The following is a 21,996-nucleotide window of genomic DNA, read 5'->3' on the forward strand; positions in this document are numbered from 1 at the left end:
TTTTTAAAGAAATAGAACAAAAAAATCATCAGATTTGTATGGAACCACAAAAGACCCTGAATAGCCAAAGCAATCCTAAGAAAAAAGAACAACACTGGAGATATCACACTCCCTGACTTTAGCTTGTACTACAGAGCAACAATAATCAAAACAGCATGGTATTGGCAGAAAAACAGACACATAGACCAATGGAACAGAATTGAGAACCCAGAAATAAAACCATATAAATATGGACAGATAATTTTTGACAAAGAAGCCAAAAACATACCATGGAGCAAAGACAGCCTCTTCAATAAACGGTGCTGGGAGAATTGGAAAGCCAGATGCAAAAGAATGAAACTAGACTGCTATCTGTCACCATGTACCAAAGTTAATTCAAAATGGATCAAAGACCTAAACATAAGACTAAACATAGGTACTAAGTGTATGGACCGTGGGTTCAAAGAGCATTTTACGAATTTGACCCCAAAGGCAAGGGAAGTAAAAGCTAAAATAAACGAATGGGACTATATGAAACTTAAAAGCTTCTGCACAGCAAAAGAAACCATTGACAGAATAAAGAGGCAACCAGCCAAATGGGAGAAGATTTTTGCAAACAGTTCCTCTGATAAGGGGCTAATATCCAAAATATACAAGGAACTCATGCAACTCAACAACAACAAAAAATCCAATTAAAAAATGGGCAGAGGACCTGAAGAGACATTTCTCCAAAGAGGACATACAAATGGCAAATAGACATATGAAAAAATGCTCAACATCACTAATCATCAGAGAAATGCAAATAAAAACCACAATGAGATATCACCTCACCCCAGTCAGAATGGCTATCATCAACAAGACAAATAATAACAAGTGTTGGAGAGGCTGTGGGGAAAAAGGAACCCTCATACACTGTTGGTGGGAATGCAGACTGGTGCAGCCGCTATGGAAGGCAGTGTGGAGGTTCCTCAAAAAATTAAAAATAGAATTACCATATGACCCAGCAATCCCTCTTCTGGGTATCTTCCTAAAAAATCTGAAAACATTTATCCATAAAGACATATGTGCTCCAAGTTTCATTGCAGCTTTATTCACAGTGGCCAAGACATGGGAACAACCAAAGTGTCCTTTGATATATGAATGGATAAAGACGTTGCAGTATATATACACAATGGGATACTACTCGGCCATAAGAAAAGATGAAATAGGATCATTTGCGACAACATGGATGGATCTTGAGATTATAATGCTAAGCGAAATAAGTCAGACAGAAAAAGTCGAGAACCATATGATTTCACTGATATGGGGGATATAAAACTGAAAACAACAAAAGAACAAGACAAACAAATGAGAAACAAAAACTCATAGACACAGACAATAGTTTAGTGGTTACCAGAGGGTAAGGGGGGTGGGGGGTGGGAGATGAGGGTAAAGGGGATCAAATATATGGTGATGGAAGGAGAACTGACTCTGGGTGATGAACACACAATGGGATTTATAGATGATGTAATATAGAATTGTACACCTGAAATCTATGTAACTTGACTAACAATTGTCACCCCAATAAACTTTAACTAAAAAAACAAGAAGAAGAAAGTGACACGTTGTAATTTCCTCATCTATCCCAGGATTAGGAGGAGGGATTCTGCAGTTTTGCTTGTTTCTGATTTGGTTATTCAGCATCAATGGCTGTTGTCAGTGGAGGTGGGGAAGCAACTAAGATTTAAAAACTGGACCATGACTTATGAGACCAGTGCAAGAGCCTAGACGGAATGTGACCCAGGTGTGAAAAAATTAACATTCTAACCAAATATTAATATATACTCACATATGGGAAACAATGCCTTTTCTAAATATTTGTAGAGAGGGACCCAGTCCAGATCTGCTCTTCTGCAAGTACAGGCAGAGCTCGGCGGTATTGTGGGTTCAATTCCAGATCTCCGCAATAAAACAAGCATTGCAATAACGCAACTCATAATCTTTTTGTTGGGGGGCAAGGGAGGTCTTGCCTTCGACTTGTGAAAACATCCAACATCTGTAAAGTGCAATAAAATGCACAAAACAAGGAACGCCTGTAATGGAGAGAAGATCTGAGGCTGGACCTTGTGGGCTGTTCCAATGGACACATGCTGTGGACCGGGAGTCACTGGGTGACCGACCAAACGATCTGCTGAGCTCTGGCTGGGAAAGTGGCCCCTTCTGTCCCCAGGACACGTCCTGTGCTCTGTGGCCAGCTGTGTGCCTCTACGTCAAGCGTTGTGCCAACAACTCCCCAAGTGACATAAGAACAGGCCCCGTGTTTATTCAGCAGGGCACCCTACTTGCCACGCTTTGCCCTCCAGGGTGGACCGTGGAAAACGACTTTGGGACACTGACATGCCACATGTATGAGACAGAGAACCAAAGAGAAACATGTGATCTAACATCCTCATTTTGACAAGCGCAAACAAACTATGTCTCTGCTGGCCGAAATGCTCACCCTGCCAAGGCACAGAGGGCAGAGAGAGTGAGGTTGTCCCCCACCCGTAGGGAGCTTACCGGCAGTGGCGCACATGGTCACCAAACCATGTGCCTAAATGTAAAATGGCACCATGATGGGCCCTGGAGAGGAGAGGACTGGTGGTACTGTGTACGTGAACTGGAAGGAGGGGGCTGGCAGCAGGGACTGAGGGGATCTGTGCAGATGCCACAGAAATCTACAGGCTTCGCTACGTAGAGAGCAGGTGGGCCCAGCCAGGCAGTGGGAGGGGCCTATGCAAAACCCACAGGGAACCGGTCTCCTTTAAGGGCCTGCAACAGGGGCGTCCTTTCTAGCTTTGGGATTTTCAGAGACCCAGCAGAATGTGATGGCTTCACTGAGAAAGGAAATCAAGAGCTCTAGCTGCTATTATAAACCGCGCTGCGTGGGAACGGCTTGCTTGCCCTGAGTACAACACCTGCACGTTTTGGACAGAAACGAATGAGAGCCTGAGTCGTCTACCTTCAGGGTGACTCTACAAAAACCAAGAACCAACATGGCTGTCCTCGAAGGGAGCGTGAAATGAAGCCACTTTGGGGACTGTCAGCTTCACCAAAATGACGTGTGTATGTGTGTGTGTGTGTGTGTGTGTGTGTGTGTGTGAGTGTGTGTTCCCTAAGCTACAAATCACAGCATAAGTGCAAAACGACTCCTTCAGACGGATAGAGTGATGACTTCCTCTCAGTCCCCAAACTAAGCCTTCTCCGCCCATCACTCCACTCAATCCTCATACGACCTCTTTGAGATGGATAATATTATTGTCACCTCTTTAGGTATATGGGAACTGGAGAGAGCCAGGTAATGGTGAAGCTGGGATTCTAGCCCAGGTAGTCCTGGCTTCACAGCCCCAACTTTTAATGGCTACGGCAGGCTGCAGGGGTCAAACTTCAGCATGCACCCAAGCCACCTGGAGGGCTTGCGACAACACAGATGGCTGGGCCCCACGCCCAGCCCAGAGGTTCGGAATCCACATATCTGAATGGGGGTCTAAGAATTTGCATTTTCCACAAGTAACAGGTGGTGCGGCTGGTCACCCAAAGGATAACAGAGGCATCGCTCTATGCATCACCACCTTCGAAGTGTTTACATTTGATACAACCCTGAAGGTCAGCTTTTAGGTCCTGTGCTTACCAGGAAGCCCTTCCAAAGTCTCATGCTGGTTTCCACGAATATATCCAAACACTTTTTTTCTAAATCCCCACAAAACATGTGCATTTAAAATATCAGATTTGCAGGGAAAGGAGGACAGGGGATGATGTCTGGTCTGCATCTATAGGTAAATGAACCACAGCCCAGTCACAAGAGAAGGGAGGTATCACCATGCAGCAGATTTTAATGCAAAGACGGTCTGTCTAGCCATGCAAAGGTAATTGCATTGCTTGTCAATCACTTTGGGGCTGCAATACGCTTTTGCAAGAACATAATGCAAATGCACACCTCATTTTCCTAGGAAGGTAATAACAGTAGTTAAATATTTGGATGAATGCAAGCAGGGAATGACTGCACTATAGCAAATTGGTTTACTTAAAAAAAAAACAAAAAGGAAAGAAAGAATCGGATGCCCAGTGTATACAATCTGGTTATGTAACATACTATATCTCAGCCACCAATATATTTCTGAAGGAAAGGTTATTTAAAACTGTTTTACCTTGCTGCCCCTTCCAAGTGAAAATAAATTAAAACTTTTAAAGCGTTCAAATCCAACTGTTTTTGTATAGATATCAGGTGGGTCCAGGAAATCCCTGATGTGTGTGTGTGTGTGTGTGTGTGTGTACACCAACATTTTCCTATGGAGAAAATATTTTTAATTAGATTAACAAAGGCATCTCCTGTGCTTCTCCCAAAATAAGACTGGGTCTTATATTAATTTTTCCTCAAAAGATGCATTAGGACGTATTTTCAGGGGATGTCTTATTTTTTCATGTACAACCATCTACATTTATTCAAATACAGTCATGTCATCTTCTTCTGGAACATCGTCATAATGTACTAAATGGGTCCGTCTGGCTAACAATCTTAACTAGGGCTTATTTTTGGGGTAGGTCTTATTTTCGGGGAAACACAGTATGACATCCCGCTCCCCCCAAAATTTTAAGAACCACTGATTTATGGGGTTTGTCTATAAATGCACTCAATTAAGAGGCATTTAAAAAAATTGTAAGAGGTTACGTTTTAAAATTGGCTGAGACTAAATAAGAATTCACATAAAAAACAAACAAAAATCGGGGTGGCCGGATGGCTCAGTTGGTTAGAGCGCAAGCTCTGAACAACAGGGTTGCTGGTTCGATTCCCACATTGGCCAGTGAGCTGCACCCTCCACAACTAGACTGAAGGACAACGACTTGGAGCTGATGAGTCCTGGAGAAACACACTGTTCCCCAATATTCCCCAATAAAAAATTTAAAAAAAAAAGATAAACAAAAATATAGAGAGAATTCTGGAAAGTATTCTGAGAATGGACGATAAGGACTTCAGTTCCTAGAGTTCATATCACATTGGAAAGTGCCTACGCATCGGACAGTACACTCTGAGGATTAGACATTCAGAAATAAAACCAAAAAGCACAGCTGATTTACAGACGGAAAGGTACATACACACAGTTCTAGAGGCTGGTCATCAGAGGTGCTTTCAGGACCTAAAAGCATTTTTTTTTTAGCACCCCAGAGCATACCCAAAAGATCTAAGTATGGGTTTCATTCTTGCACCAGCCAACTTTAAGAAGTTTTCTCTTGAAATACTACCGTACCTTTCCTATATCCAAAGTAGCACAGAGTTTCCTCAAAACACTTCTCAAGCTCACTCTAAGAAATTGTACATAGATGTGTCATTAATTACACCAGGAAGTGCAGATATCTTCCTCAAAGATATCCAGAGAACCAAGACCAAAACCGTATAGCAGATGCTGGATGCTTAGATTATAATAATAATAATAATAATAATAATAATAATAATAAATAAATAAATCTCAATTCCAGTCAAGATAGCAGATGTGCTCACCTTCACTCATGACTATGTCAAAATTACAACTAAAGTCCAGAAGAACCATTACTGAGAATCACTTGAAATCTTGCTGAACCAAAGTCCTACAACGATAGGTGTACAGAAGAAGCCACCTCAAGACTGGGAGGAGGGGAAGAGATGCAGAATGGGCTGGTCACACATCTATGTATGACCATTCAACACTGGGAGGGATATCTCAGCTGCAGAGAGGCCCCCCCAGGAGGAGCGAGGGGTCCCAGCACCAAACCAGGCTCCCCAACCCAGGGTTCCAGTGCCAGAGAGAGAAGTCCCCATCACTTCTGGCTGTGAAAATCAGCAGACATCATGGCTGAGTGAAACAGAGGGCCGCTGGAGTCCCAGGCACTGCTCTTAAGGGGCCTGCACATGGACCTACTTGCTGACAGACTCACTTGCTCTGAGCTCCAGCACTGGGGTGGCAGCTTGAAAGGCAACAGGGACATGCAGGAAGGAACTCAGTTGTCTGGCATCTGGATAAGGGCTGGAGGGACAGCTTTCTCCTGGTCGGAGGAGCTGGTGGAAACCATTATTTATTTGTTTAGCAGATGCAAGCAGCCGCCATATTTGAGTCTCCATCAACCTGGCCCCACCCTGGTGATTCTGAGACCATGCCCCACCCAACTTTCAGGCACACCCAAGCCGCTCCCAGTGGCTTTTTCATACAAACTGCCTGCCTTGGCTCATGCTGCAGACTTTCCTAAAGTCTCTCAAAGGTTTGCAGAACCCAGACAAGCAGCATTTGGCCTGAGTGTGTGCCATACCTCTGGCTGAGCAGCCTTAAGTCCAGCACTAGTGGCAGCCAGCTTTGGTTCATGGTTTGGCCTCTCAAAGCACTTCCAAGCATTGCTTTGTGGTTCATACCAGGTGTCCCTGAGCAGGGCACAGGCTGCAGCTGAACTTGGCCTGCAGCAGGTCCCCTCCCAGGTGGCCCTGGGGCTGACATGCCGATGGCCTGCTTTGAAACAAGCTGGAGCATGATCCGGCCACCTCCAAGGACAACACACACAAAGGGCAGACTGGGCAGGCACCAGAGCCCTGCTAAAGCGAATGCTGCCCCATAGGGTCAGCCCTGCACCACAACTCCTCCACTGTAATCATGGGCAGTCCTCACAACGAATCAGCCCAAGGGTCAATCCCTCCCCTTGATGTGCAAACAGCAACCAAGGCTTAAATATAACAGGAGGCCACACACATCCCACACAAGGGACATGCCTGCAGCACTCGGCTCTGGTGACCAAGGAGACCGTGACACTGGGCCCCACAGGAACCTACTACATAAGGCCATGCTACTAAGACCAGGAGACATAGAAGCCCTACCCAATATATAAAAATAAATACAGGGAGCCAGCCAAAATGGGGAGACAAAGAAACATATCCTAAATAAAAGAACAGAACAAAGTTCCAGAAAAAGAACTAAACAAAATGGAGACAAGCAATCTACCAGACGCAGAGTTCAAAACACTGGTTATAAGGATGCTCAGTGATCTCAGGGAGAACTTCAACAAAGAGATAAGAAACATAAAAATGGAGATAGAAAACATAAAAAAGAATCAGTCAGAAATGAAGAATACAATAACTGAGATGAAGAATACATTAGAGGGAATCAACAGTAGATTTGATGAAGCAGAGGATAGAATCAGTGATTTAGAAAATAAGGTAGCAAAAAACACCGAAACAGAACAGAAAAAGAAAAATCTGAAAAATGAGGACACTTTAAGGGGCATTGGGACAATATCAAGTGTACCAACTCTCGCATGAGAAGGAGAAGAGAGAGAAAACCTATTTGAACAAATAATGATGGAAAACGTCCCTAAACTGGTGAAGATAATGGCTATTCAAGCCCAAGAAGTGCAGAGTCCCAATCAAGATGAAGCCACAGAGGCCCACACCAAGACACATTATAATTAAAATGCAAAAGTTTAAAGACAAAGAAAGACTCTTAAAAGCAGCAAGAGAAAAGCAGTTACCCACCTACAAGGGAGCTCCCGTAAGACTGTCAGCTGATTTCTCAACAGAAACTTTGCAGCCCAGAAGGGACTGGCAGGAAATATTCAAAGTGATGATAATCGAGGACATACAACCAAGATTGCTCTACTCAGCAAAGTTATCATTTAGAATCAAAGGACAGATAAAGAGCTTCCCAGACAAGAAAAAGCTAAAGGAGTTCATCACCACCAAACCAGTATTACAAGGAATCTTAGAGGGACTTCTTTAAGATAAAATAAAAAAGATATAAAAGATGAAAAATAAAATGGCAATGACCACATGTCTATCAACAATTACTTTAAATGTAAATGGATCAAATGCTCCAATCAAAAGACATAGGGTGGCTGAATGGATAAGAAAACAAGACCCTTACACATGCTGCCTACAAGAGACTCACTTCAGATCAAATGACACACACAGACTAAAGTAAAGGGTCGGAAAAAGTTATTTCATGAAAGTGGAAACAACAACAAAAAACCTGGGATAGCAATACTTATACCAGACAAAATAGACTTTAAAACAAAGGCTATAACAGGAGACAAAGAAGGACCCAGTAATCCCATTTCTGGGTATTTATCTGAAGAAACCCAAATGCTACTTTGAGGGGACATGCTCATCCATATATTCAATGCGGCATTATTTACAACGGCCAAGATATGAAGGCAGCCTGGGTGTCCCTGAATGGATGAATGGGTAAAGAAGAGGTGGTACATAGATACAATGGAATATTATTCAGCCATAAAAAAGAATGAAATCTTGCCATCTGCGACAACATGGATGGACCTAGAGGGTGCTGTGCTGAGTGTAGTAAGTCAGACAGAGAAAGACAAATGTCATGTGATTATACTTATAAGGGGATTCGAAAGAACAAAATATAAACAAACGAAAAACAGAAAGAAGCTCATAGATACAGAGAACTTTTTCATGGTTGCCAGATGGGAGGGGATTTGGGGGTAGGTGAAAAAGGGGAAGGGATTAAGAAGTCCAAATTGGCTGTTACACAGTTGTCATGGGGATGTAGGGTATAGCATATGGAATATAGTCAATAATATTGAAATATAATAACTATGCATGGTGTCAGATGGGTAATAGATTTATTGGGGTGATAGATGGGAGGGTGTTGGGGGCTGGGTGAAAAAGGTGAAGGGAGTAAGAAACACAAATTGGAAGTTACAAAATAGTCAATGGGATATAAAGCATAGAGACTATAATCAATACTATGGTAATAAATATGTATAGTGCCAGGAGGGTCCTAGACTAGTTTGGGGGGAGGTCACTTCTTAAATTATATAAATGTCTAACCACTATGCTATATACCTGATGCAATGTACAGCATAGGGAATATAGTCAGTAATATTGTGATAACATCACACGGTTTCAGATGGACTTACAATGGTGATCACGTCTTTTGGTATCAAAATGTTGAATAACTACGGTGTACCCCTGAAACTAATATAATATTGCATGTCAGATATATTTTAATAAAAATCTTTTAAAAATAAAATAAATTTTATCTAAAAAAAAAAAAAAAATCGATGCAGTTCCATTAGAGCACCCTACCGGAGCCCCAGACAATATGCATGGTGCACAGTAGGCACTTGATAAGTAGCTGTTTTACAATTAATTAACTCATTTAAGAATAAGTACTTGCTGAGATCAATCTCATGAGGTTTGTCTGGGAGGGGACTGGAGGTTAGCTGCTATCTTCTAACATCAGATATTGTATTGAGTCTGGTGCACCGCCATCTTCATTCACTAATTATCAGTCTGCAAGGTCCAATGGATGGCAATTACCCAAAGGGAAGTTTCTCCCCACTATGAGTCATAAGAGGTCAGACTGGATAACGTGGCTTCTCTGTCAACACTGACTCAAGGATCCAATGCAAGGAGAGATATGGAAAACCTGGTCCATTCAGCCCTCTTTGCGACTGTTCACTAGTTAATAGTTTATGATCCATGTATCCCACAAACTATTGGTGTGCTCTACCCAAAGCCGTATCTGTGGTTGTGGGGTATGGGGAGCTCTGTGAACTGCAGGCGGCCCCCCAGCAAAGGGATAAGTGATGCATTCAGGGAGAGACGTAGGGTCGCTAACTGCATCAAACTCAACAACAGTAGCTCGAGTTCACTAAACAGGCATCATGTGATGGAACTAAGTTGTAACCTTTCATGGATCTCCCTGTTTTATCCTCTGTCAACCCAACAGAGGCAGGCAGAGTCTTCACTTCTTGTTAATGCAACTGTGCCTACAGAGGTGAAGTCAGCTACCCAGCGTAGGCTGACATAGGACAGCGGGGGCCATTCACATCTGCCCCCATGTCGATGTCTTTATAGGACTGTAACAATCCTATAGACTCTGTAGGATTCTCACTTTCTAACTCATCACCCATTCTCAGTTATTGTTGGCAACCAGTAGGGGGTGGTCTGACTCACTCGTAGGGGTTTGCACTCACTTCTGTGGTCCCTCCGTTGTCCAAGCAGAGCTCTCGCACCCCCCACCCTGACAGGAAGGGTCTTTTTAGCTATATGAAAAAGAGAACTAGGGCCTCTCCATAACCTGTATTCTTTACTTGCTGAGAGGAACTTCAGAAGATACCAGGAAGTGGAGGAGAAAACCCAGTCGATGAAAGGAAATGGAAGATGTAGGACATCCTTGGGGAATCCTCCTGGATGACTATCTTAGTGTTTGGTATCTCCAAGGGTCACCCACGGCTCCACCAAAGCAGCCGTGGACGTTCTGTGGGACTTTATTTTCACTCTCACAGAAAAAAAGAAAATACAGAAGCCATGCATGGATGTAGGATAAATGACAGATTTTGGATTGGAATTTTAATAACTAAGTATATTCTTATTGGATACTCTATGAAGAGCAGAGGTTTAGGTTGGCAGTTAGACGCATCTTTTGCTGCTGACAACGGAAAAAATAAACTCTTTCTGAACGAATGCAGTTAGCTAGGTGACATCACAGAAAAGATGGGATCAGTAGGTGTGAGGGAGAATCGCAGAATGAGATCTTAACATGGCAATTTAAGAAATAATTGGATATAAATGTGTCATGTATTTCTTCTCTTCCTGGAAGTCTTCTCTGGGCAAAGGGTCCTTCCTTGGTAGTCACACAACACTTTACCCTATCACTTCTCACATGTATTGAAATTGTTAGCTTATATAGTGCCCTCTGTTCATAACTAGAAGAAATCCCTCCAGAGGTACCATTGGCCTCAGAGTCCTCAGTGCAGACACTTCATGGAGCTGAGAAAAGGGGTGTTCCGCCAAACTAGACTGAAGTAAAGACATTAATCAAATCTAGAACTCTTCCCCCAAAGGACTTTGGAGACAAACAGTTATAGGAAATACACACTATCTCCTGGGCCACCTGAATCCTGATAATGTCACTTCCTGGAAACAGGAGTGGGTTTCCAACCTCTGTAACTTGCTTCCACTCAATGCAAGATCAGGGCCCTTTCTCCTCCAGCCAATCTCTGCTTTCCTTTCCAAGATGCGCTGTCTGTCCCCTGCAGTCCCCTGCAGCCTAAACCAAACAAGCCAGAGGAGAAGGGAAACCTTCATTTAAGATGCTGGGTTCACGTTTGTTCATTTGGTGCCAATGCACTCCAGCCAATTTGTAATCCATCAAAACACCCAGGCAACTAGCTGAATTTCCTCCTTTCGACCAGTACTTGGCTCTTGCAGCACTTGCAGACAGGGACACATATGCCCCTAGCCCTTCTACTCTCTCTACTCCTCTCATTCTAAGAATTTTATCTTACTGCTCAATGTGGGTTCAGAATTCCGGTCAACATTGTAAGGAAAGAGCCACAATCTACTATTATAACCAAAATGATAGGACTCTCACTGGACGATTAATATGAAATCACGCCTGAGGCAGTCGCAAACACATTGCTTCACCATTTGGAAATGCCTGCGTTTCTCCCTGGCAAATGTGGCATTAATTAGTGATGTGCGGTTATTTCCAGCAAAGAGCCAGTTCATGATAAGTTTGCAAATTTCAATTTTACAGCAGGTGTGTTATTCTGAGACTTTTAAATAAATTGGTCATGTGAAGACAAGCCATATGATTTTACTTTATTTTTTTCTGTTCAATATAGTAGTGAAATACTAAGGGTACATAGATTGGAAAGCCACAATGACCAGCTACTAAGATATAATAATGATTTTCAGACAAACTAATGTGGTGTAAACATGTACTTTTGCATTTATGGCTCATGAATCTTGCTTTAGTAATTACATGAACCTAGTGGGTACCTTGGCTTTGTTTTTTTTTTAGTTTTTTTTTAACTCATTATGTGACCTTGGGAGTAATAAATCTTTATTTCTACCTTTCTGGATCTATAAAATGGGCTCAATACTGTAGGGCTGAAGATAATGATTATACTATCAATGATTTTTTTTTGTAGCACATGGTCAGATACATGAGGCTTAGGACGTGCAGACACATGATTTTGGAGGGTAGGGAAAATTTAGGGCCAATTCATCCATGGTTTGTTATTACCCACCATCTTTTCCAGTACAATTCTTTTCCCCCCTGGCATTTTGTCCACTAAGAAGCTTGGGACTGACCCAACTCTCATGACAACACCAGAAACAGTGGACTTTATCTTATTTCTCTGCCTTCATTTTTCCCTTCCTGATATTTCATTTCTTTATAGTCTTAACTCAGTCTCATTGCATTTGTTTTTGAAATGCTTCAGAAGCTCTCCTTTGGAATGGGTGAGATATGAATAAATAATGAAAGAGTGTTTCCCTTTGTCATCAGTATAATAGAGAGATGATCTAGGCTAATTTGAGTTTTCTTAAAGATTCATAAACAACGGAGCTAAAAAAAATGCGTTTAACCCTTTCCACACAGTCCTGAATTACAGCCATATTCTTTCTACAGAGAAGACAACCGGTCCTAGCAAGGAAAGCCTTCTGCCAGGCTGTCATGGGCAGAGCTGAGCTTTCCTTACAGCAGCGCGACTGACGTTTGGGGCTTGATACTCTTTGTGTTGGGAGAACAGGGGCTTTCGTATGCACTGCAGGATGTTTAGCAGCATTCCCGGCGTCTACCCACTAGATGACATCACACCTCCCTGCTCCTGTTGTGACCCCAAAAATGTCTGTGGACATTCCAAATGTCCCTTGAGGACCACCGCCTTAGAGACAGACCTCTCTCCCTGACTCCCAATGTGCCATAATGTTCTAGGCGGATCCCTTTGCAGGAAGGCAGAAAAGGTAGCTCAGGGTTGCAGCCCATCACACCAGTGCCTTGTTGTTTTTTGTAGCATTCACCACTATTCCCTGATAGTCACTTGGCAATACCAAAGTCCATGCACAGAAATACTCAACTGGCCACGGGGAACACATTAATTTGCATTTCCTTCCAGAGGGGAAAGGAAAGTGATGCCATTTTGGAAAATCCAGCTAAAACGAGGCCTCATTCTGATTTCCTTGAACTCTTGAATGTTTTGCATTTGACTCCACGCCTAATTTTCTCTTCCCAGCCAAAGGTTCTTAAACCTTGAAGCACAAGGTGTCTTTGGGGAGGGGAGCAAGACCACCCCACTGATTTTGTTATGTTTGGAAACCTCATGTCCAGTCATGGACAGGCTCAAGGGGCACATGTGATCCAACCTCCTTAATTACCAGACGTTTGCAATCATCAGAACTACAGCTTTGGCTGTAACCATTTCTCTGTTCTCCAGCATTCAGTCTCAAAGAGCATTTACATAACAACATGTGACATGTAGAATACTTAAAGGCACCAACCATGACAGGACAAATTACACTCATTTTTCAATACTCTTTGCAAGGTGCTCCACTGCAGGCGCGCCGGGCTGCATGCTGGGGCTTTCTGGTGGGGAGTCAAGTCCAGCATGCACTCACAAACAGGAGGGGGCTGGTGCAGGGAGGCCCGCCCAGGAGGCTGCCCCACTTACCCGCCATAGGCCGGGATCGGGGGTGGGGGCGCCGCGGCCCGGAAGGTGTTGTACACGGTGCGGCCGCGGCCTCGCAGGTGCGCCCCTCGGTAGGCGGCTGCAGCGGTGGCGGCTGGATACGGGAAGCCGGGCACTGTGGGGCGAGAGAGAGCAAGGCAAAGGTTTTCAGATTCATGCCTGCCATGGAGGGACACCCCCATGCAGACTCTTCTCCCTGCAGGCCAAGACTGGACAGCGTCCCCCCCAAACCCCCCCAAACTTCCAGGAGTCACAGGTGGCATCTGGGCGGGGGCCAAGGTCTGATTCCAGCGGGATGGGCTTGTGAAGATGGTGGTCCCTGTGCCCGCGAGAATGTGGTAAATGACAAATACTGACAAAAAATTCTTAAAAACAGGATTAAAGCTCACTGCACATTTTTTTTTTTAAAGGTGGATAGTAATATGTGTGGGCAATGTGTTCTCAATATGTCTGTCTGCCCATCAACCCACCCACCCCATCCACATACATATACACTCCCCTGTCTAGTGTACAATATATATTTATGCATCTGAGCACACAATGAACGTGTGTATATGTATGTACATGCATGTCTATCTGTATGTATGTACACACAATATACATATGTATGCATATGTGAATGTGTACATATATATATATGCATATTTATGTGTGTATATAATTGTATATACACATAGGCACATATTTCAATGAGTTCATGCTTTTCTCTGGGGCTAAAATGCATGTTAGTTGTTTACTCATAGTTTTTCCCCATCCCATTTTTAGTTACTTCCCACATTTTCCTTTTAATACATATATTGCTTGTTAAAATTTTTTAATTGAAATGCAGAGTTCCTACAGACACATGGATGCATCTTAAGTGTACCTAGCCCTCATGCTCCAAGAAACAAATCATTACCACCATCTCATCAGCCCCCTAACCGTTTATGCAGTGTTAAAACACACACAGCAGTAATAGCAGAGACATCTAGGAACTCAGCTCTTAAGAAGAGGGTGTGGGCAGGGCTTTCTTCCCCAAGGGAAAATTCTCTGAGCAGGATAACTTCACGAGGAGTCAAGAGGGAAATTAAGCTTGTTGTTCGAAACCCCTGATAATTCTGTTCTCTGCCTTCGATGTCCTTCTTCCCACCGTATGCAAATCTTAACCCACGGGGCCTCAGAAAACCCCTTCTGCCTTCCAGCTCCGTCCAAGTCTCTGAATCCCAGAGTTCTCATCATGCTGACTGTGCTTGTCCCACCGCACTAATCAGCGGTAGTGTTGCCAAAACCATAGGGCACAGAGGGGGTGCTTTTCTAGGAAAACACACGTGGGAAACCACTGTCCCAGGAGACCTACATTGAAGGCTCAGAAAGTCTTACTGGGAGGGGCGTGCTTTAACAGAGCTAGCCCAGCACACCAAAACTTCACTTTTCCAGGAACTCTTGACTTTGGGGAGCTCCTACCCTCTCACAGGCATCGGCTTTGAGAAGAGGAAGGCCAGTCACTTGCTCTGTTGTACCTCCCCCATTAGTCCGCAAGCTCGAGGCCTCTATGTCACATTCATCTTTGCATCTCCTGCCTGCCTCCCCATGTTCTAATCGTGGGCACGAGAATGGCTGGATGGGTGACTTCAATATGTGACCAAGTAGAAGAAGGTGTGGGCTGTGGTCAGGCCACAGGATGGACACACGACCCACTGAAGTGTCTCTCCTGGCCCCGTTTTCTTCTCTCATCCTGCTTACCTAACAGGAGCTTTGAGGGTTTCCAAAGAGAGGGAGACCGGTGAGATAAACTGGTGGCCGGGGAGGGGGGCATAGCTTTCTTCCCCTCATAGCCCTCCCTCCGTGCCCCATCTCTCCTGGGATTTCATGCAGTGTTTATAATGGCATGCAAGGCTAGGAAGGACAGTTTCTTCTGGTATCAGGTATAAACATAAAGGCTCTGAAGGACCTTACAGGGAAGCAAACTCTCACTTCTTTAACTCAACACACCCAAACTTCGCTCTTCTGGGATCTCTGTTTTGGGGACCACCTAACCTATCGCAGGGTGCTGTATTCCATGTTGTGTTACAGTGGTCTTCGCCCTCCATCCCCACTACCCAGATGGGCTTTTCCCCTTCCTACCATCACATTCAGGAGTAGACACACTCCATCCCATCTCTTCCCATTGTCACCCGTCCTTGGAGTAGCTGTTTGTGAGTGGCAGGAAAGGAAGGGAGTGGGGTTTCCCACAGAAGTCACTCCCATTTCTACACCATCTCATGGAAAAGCATGCATTGGAATCTAACCCTTGAAACTGAACTGAAGACTGACTGGCTGTCATCTGGAATTCTCTGTGGGTTTCTGCATAGCAAGCAGTCAGCCGGTTGCATGGATTCTACCATACCTTTCTCTCATGATGTGGGTAAAATGCTAGGATTGGAGAACCAAGCCAGAATGGTTTTATCTTTCTGTTTGTGTCTGAGAAGACCATACAGGTTATTTGTAACCTTTTTTAAAAAAATTGTTGTCATAGACGAATCATGCAGCTGTGTTTAGCGCTCAGGTTGCCAGCCCCTAGCACCCACGTTTCCTGGCACCTGTTTCAAATAACTATGGCTTGAAACTGTAGAGAGGTGCCAATCTCAGTGGGGACAGCAAGTAAATCCTAATATCATAAAAGCCCAGAATTAATGAGACATGAGATGTTGGCTTCAGGACTAGGGAGAAAATGAGTGAGCATGGCTTTGACTCCAAATCTATCTTGCCACAGTTCAAATATTAAGTTTTCATAGGAACGCCCTGGATTTTGAAATAAAGACAATGAGAAATTCACAATCTGGCAGAGCAGCTGGCTGCCTGCGTGAGGAAACACGGTAATTATGCTGACCCATTCGTTACTGCCGCCTCCGGTGCAGAGCCGAGCGAGACACGATCCCTCTCAGCGACAAGCAGGTTTTACAGTAATTCTTGGAGGACTTAGATGTTGAGAGATAACATGAAACAGAAGCTTGGCAGTAGAGTGAGGGGGGCACAAGCTGCTAAAAGTGCACAGCCAGGAATCCATTTTGTAGCCCCTTTGCTACAGCGACAAAATGTCCCTCCCGATGCAGGATACGGTCTCAATACAAGGCTTTTGGGACGCCTCAACACAGGGCAGATGAGGGGGGTTCTTAGCTTGTTAGAGGAACACAGGGACGACTACACGTCAACTCCTGGCTTAAATATCACCTTCCCTGGGCAGCCAAGTATGCTTAGGTAAAATCCATAGTTCATGCTTTGGACCAGAGGCTTCAGGGAGAAAGTATGTGAGTCTCTCAGACGGATGGTTGGCTCAGCTACCGCTTTCTCATTGCCAGTCTGGAGCTGGCCAAGGAATCTCTTTGCCTCTAGTTAGCCATCATGATTAATGGGCATTTTCTTCCTCTTTCCCTTCTTCTTTTCTTCCTTCTTATCCTGGCTCCTCCCTTCTCTGCTCTTCCCTCCCTCCCTTCATACCATTATTTATTTTTTAATCTCCTTCCGGAGAAGGCGGCCATGCACCTCCCCCGCTGTACCATTAAGTCTTCATGTATCATCATTGATAGGTTCTGTGACTTTAAGGAAAATGACATGTAACCAAACCAATGTTCCCATAAGCTAATTGATGTAAACAAGAGTTGAGTTCCTGTAGCATCTCATCCAAGTTAGAATGAAACAAAACATTGAACAAAACCGCATTATTCAAAGACCTGCTGTACTCTCAGTCAAGTAGCTTGGATCACAGAAACAAGATTTCTCGCTTTTGCTAAAATGCAAACTCCAGGAAGGTACTGATATCCATCTGCTCTGCTCACTGATTTACAAGATTGCCATGGCACAGAGCAGGCACTGGGTACTTAACACCATGCCTGGACACCTTCTGGTGGTTACCCAATGCTAGTCTCCTTCTTTCTGGGTGAGCAGAAGCCCTTCGTCTTCACCTTCCACCTTTCATAACACTGTTCCCTACACAAAGTGCCCTGCCCAGGTTTTACAGACAAACAGTATGCAAACAACACAACGCGATCTCAGTCAAGATCTTTACGAAAATAATTTCTACATCCACACTTTTAGGTGCTGTCCTGGGCCAGAAATAGCAAGCAGACTTCGAGTACGTACGATTCAAAAGGGGGGCGACTTGGATAGTACCATATTGCACTTGGTACTATCGCAAACCCCCAATTCATTTCAATTCACTTTTATTGCTGCATCGAGTCAGGAACTGAAGATGAGTTTCTTGTTCTGGAGAAAACCAAGGCTCAAACTTTTCTCCCAGACAGGGGATACCTATCAAAAGTTCCTTCCTTCATACATAGTCTCTGGATACAATAAATGTATGCAACAAGGAACACTGGAAAATAACACTATAATCCCTAACTCTTCTGATGTACACCTCTGCTTTCTGTGTTTCTCCCCATTCATCCCCGGGATGAATGATTCAGATACAGATTAAACAAAACCAACGTGATTTTTATCCTTGGACCCTACAGAAAGAAGACATCTTAATTATGTGCATACTTTGGGACATGATACTTTTGTGGAGTGAAAGTTCTCATGTCATCTATCGATGCCCTAGTATAGGAGTTAGGACCCAGTAAGTGGGCAATAAATGTTTAATAAAATCCAACGCAAAAAGCCAAATGGAAACTCACAATGTCCTCTCCATTCCTGAAATGAAGTGACTCACTGTTAATAAAAGTCCTAAACCCATCAACCAGTCCAACATTTGTAAATGTAACTTAAAGAGCAATATCAGAAAGAAGACAACATTAGAGCATTTCTGACCTCCACACTGAAATCTGATTTTTTTCTAGTTGAACTTCAAGATACTAAACATGTAAACAGACCATCAATGGGGAACATTAGAAAATATTCAGGTCGCTTTGTGGATACAGAATAAATCCTTAGTTCTTGGCAGGAGAGGAGACAAGGGAGGGAAAAAAACAACAACAACCAAAAACACACCACATAGGTTCATTATACTGGAAAGGTTCCCTCTGAAACCTTATCCAGCATGAATCAAAGTGAAAAATCTGGTATCACTGCAACGAAAATTGGATTTAGCTCATAAGCTAAAAATGAGTTTCTCTCAAAGAAAACAGGGCAAGAGCTTTCGGACCAAATACCAATTGAGCATCTTGTTGACACATCAACAGTCTCAGCCCACCCACTCCCAACCTTCCACTAGATTTATACCCAGAGCTTACTTGGGGGAGGGTAGCTGAGAAACCATCTCAGTTCTTGGGAGTAAGGAGTTCTATACTTTGGAACTCAATGAAACGGAAACTTTAGGGATGTAACAAGAGGTGTGCTGAGATGGACTGGAGTATCGAGGCAAATCAACATTTTTAAATGGAAGCGATGTGGGGGTATCAACCAGCCAAATAGGCCATTTACCAAAGCGTCAACTGCTTCCTGTCTGTCTCTCCCTCAAAGACACAGCCCCCATCTCCCACCTTCTATGAGCTCTGCATCCAATGTATTTAAAGTAACAAACGTGTGTTCTCCCCCTCTGTCTCTTTTACGAACACGGTACTTACCTTCGAAAATAAACACAAATGAGATCATCTCACTAGCCCAGAAATCCCAAGAGAAGAAACACAAAAGCAGTGGAAAATACTTGAGGGTTATAAACTGCATATTAAAGTTTTAGAGCCCTGAGAGAGATGGCAGAGTAGCAGATGCAAAAGTCGACAGGGGGGCAGATTCTGCATCGAAGCCATAAAAATATACAACCGCTTTAATGGGCAATTATTCTTTGCACTTGTGAGCTGGTTTGAATTTGCATGAGGTTGCCAGATGCCCTGGAAAAGGTGTGCCATCAGAATGGAAAAGGGGCTCTCTCTTTGTCCCAGTCTTCCTTTCCCCTTGCCCCAAAGTGCCACCTTACCCCCACCCTACGAACATGTTAAGAGATCTTCATGCTAATGTCAGCTTGAATTGTTCTGTGGGCAATTTGTGGTGGGAAATATTCACTTACATAACTCTGGGGGTGCAGATGTGTTTTCAACAGCAAGTTCACGGTTGTGTAGGACTCCCCTTGGGGGATCTCCCATTCCATGTGCTGGACCATAAATTAAGAAGTGGCGTAATAGGTCTAACATACTGAGGCGAAATAAACAGCCAGCTAGAGCTCAATTTCAGAGGCAGAGCATTATGTGATAAACAGCACAAGAAGAGCCCCCCCAAAAACTGATGATTTTTTCCAAGTGGCAAAAATGTTTGCTTAAACTGGATCTCAAATAAAGGAACATCCAATTGGTTTATAACAGAATTTATACACAACTAGGTCACCATCTTTAAATGACATTACATGGAAAATTTAATACGATGGGACATATTTAGTTCCAGGTCAAAGCAAAATGGAAAAGCTTTCAGTTTTTTTTTTTGTTTTGTTTTGTTTTTTAAAGGAGGGTTCCATCCATTCAGTCATTTACAAAAAGACCAAAAGAGCCACTTAATTTATTGGAATCTCTGGTTCTCATATTCATATATATATATATCCCTGAAACACACATTTGGGATCGACTCTCGTTTCATTTTAAAATGGGTGTTGATATTAAACACTGCTGTTTAGAAGTGAATAAATCTACTTTTGGACAAACAGTTCCTTATAAGACACCCTCATTTGAAATGCATTGAATAGGAAAACAAAAATTTCTAATTAATGTACAAGTCTAATCACCATTCTCCACATGGAAGAGTAATTTTTCACTGTTCATTTGCTCGGTTTAATCTCAAAACTGACATACCAGAAATGCAATGTCCTATAAATCTCCGCTCATTTGTTTCTTTAATATTCATATTCCATTGAACTGCAGCTGCTTGTTGCTTCAGTCTATTACAACTTGCAAAAGTGTCGATAAAAATATTATGAAAGGCAAGATGTGTTTCTTCCTGGCTGCGTGTGCCATTTATTTGGGGAAAGACAATAAATGGCTTGTGGATTGTCCCCCGGCCTGCTGCTTGGTGGGTGATTAGTGATTAATTACCTGGCAGCAAATTGACATGGCACGAGGAAATTGACACAGCCCTGATTAATTAACTTTTTATGGGCGGTAGTTACTCACAAAACATTGCGCACTATAATTGAATCTCTTTACATAACGTCATGGTACAAAAGTTTTAGTCAAATCCAAATTACCCAGAAGTTTCCAGGCTGTTACAGGTCTGATTAGGACGTGTGCAAAGGAGTGGCAAGGACTTGAAGTTGGAGAGAAATGCACATACGTTGAAGGGAAAAAAAAGATGGCGACACTGTACTGGCCTGATTGCACAAGCTGAGTTTATTGACCTAAATCTTTATTGTATGAGGCTAAAATGCTTCATTTCCCTCCAGCCTCTGCCTCCTGCTTCTCCGTTGCCTCTGCAGTTCTCTGTCATTTGTTCAGTCTCTACAGGTGGCGTTGGTGCCTTCAATGCCATCTTGGCTCCAACATCACCTCCTCCTCCAAAGCTTTCGCTCTCAGTTTCACCTACATCTCCTGACTGCCGTCACTGTCACTCTCAGATCACTCTCTTTTTACCCCCTCCACGTCTCGGTCCTTTACCACCTCATTTGATGAAAACTTCATTATAACTCTCCATTGGGACATCCTGAAGACTTCAGTTCGGTCAATACTGTGTCTCCAGCACCGAGAGGGTTACCTGGCCCAAGGTAATCCCTGAAATGTGTATCGATTATATTGTCAGACAAACCCGGAATGCCACAGTAGTTCAGTTGCAGAGGAAAAGTGGGTGACAGTCCTTGATCCTGCAGGACTTGCGAAGATGCTGCTTGCGAAGGATGCATATTCTAAGAGCCGCCGGTTTAGTGAGGCTTGGGAGTGGTAAGGGACTCGACCTCACTTCTCTACAAGTTCAGGCAGTGACCACTAGACGAAGCCAAGCAATGTCATGAACACAGCTGGCAAAATTCCAACCACCTGTACTCCATTGTCGGTGGAGGAGACTCAACTGTCTGACAATGACAGCACTGATTCCTAATACTTGCTAACCGCCAGACCCACCAGTTAACCTATTAACTCTTCACAAAACCATAGGAACCAGGGATTATGGGGGAGGGAAGGAAGACAGAGAGCAGCTCAGAAACTCACCCAATGATCTGAAGTCAGGCCTCTGGACACAAGGGACTGGCATCTTATCTGCTACCCGACAAGACAGCCAGGACGAGGGCATCCCTGCCAGCTCTGGCAAAGGTTCTCTCCATTTTCTTTCCCTCCTGTTATCTCTACCCACTACTTCACCTGTATTTCCCTATATCAATGCCGCATCCAAGAGAACCAGCCCCAGTCTATCATGGACTGAGTTCATTTGCAGGCAAACCTGTTGACAAGCCTCCCCGAGACTTCACTAAGCTCCTTGTTGGGGCGGGGGCAGAAGTGGAGCAAGGGGCAGGTGCCATTTCTTATGTTCTCTATTTCCAATCTGAGGTTTCAAGACACGTGGAAGGGCTTTGCTCCTTTTCTACTAATTGGATACAGGCCACGGGAATCACTAGTGATACAAGTCCTATATGTCCCTTCTCCACTGGGGTTTGTCTCCACATCTGGATACGAGCTA

At 43.7% G+C, this 21,996-nt stretch overlaps 1 protein-coding gene across 50 annotated transcripts in view; it reads right to left on the reverse strand.

The window, feature by feature from the left end:
* Positions 1–21,996, reverse strand: part of RBFOX1 (RNA binding fox-1 homolog 1) — a 1,997,160-nt gene that overhangs the window by 50,658 nt on the left and 1,924,506 nt on the right. For all 50 annotated transcript variants that reach the window (XM_074323048.1, XM_074323033.1, XM_074323028.1 and 47 more), the window contains one exon: positions 13,438–13,570. In XM_074323048.1, coding sequence (XP_074179149.1) covers positions 13,438–13,570 — 133 coding nt within the window. The remainder of the gene's footprint in view (positions 1–13,437; positions 13,571–21,996) is intronic.

The sequence above is a fragment of the Rhinolophus sinicus genome, linkage group LG18 (assembly GCF_036562045.2).
Source record: "Rhinolophus sinicus isolate RSC01 linkage group LG18, ASM3656204v1, whole genome shotgun sequence".
NCBI lineage: Eukaryota > Metazoa > Chordata > Mammalia > Chiroptera > Rhinolophidae > Rhinolophus > Rhinolophus sinicus.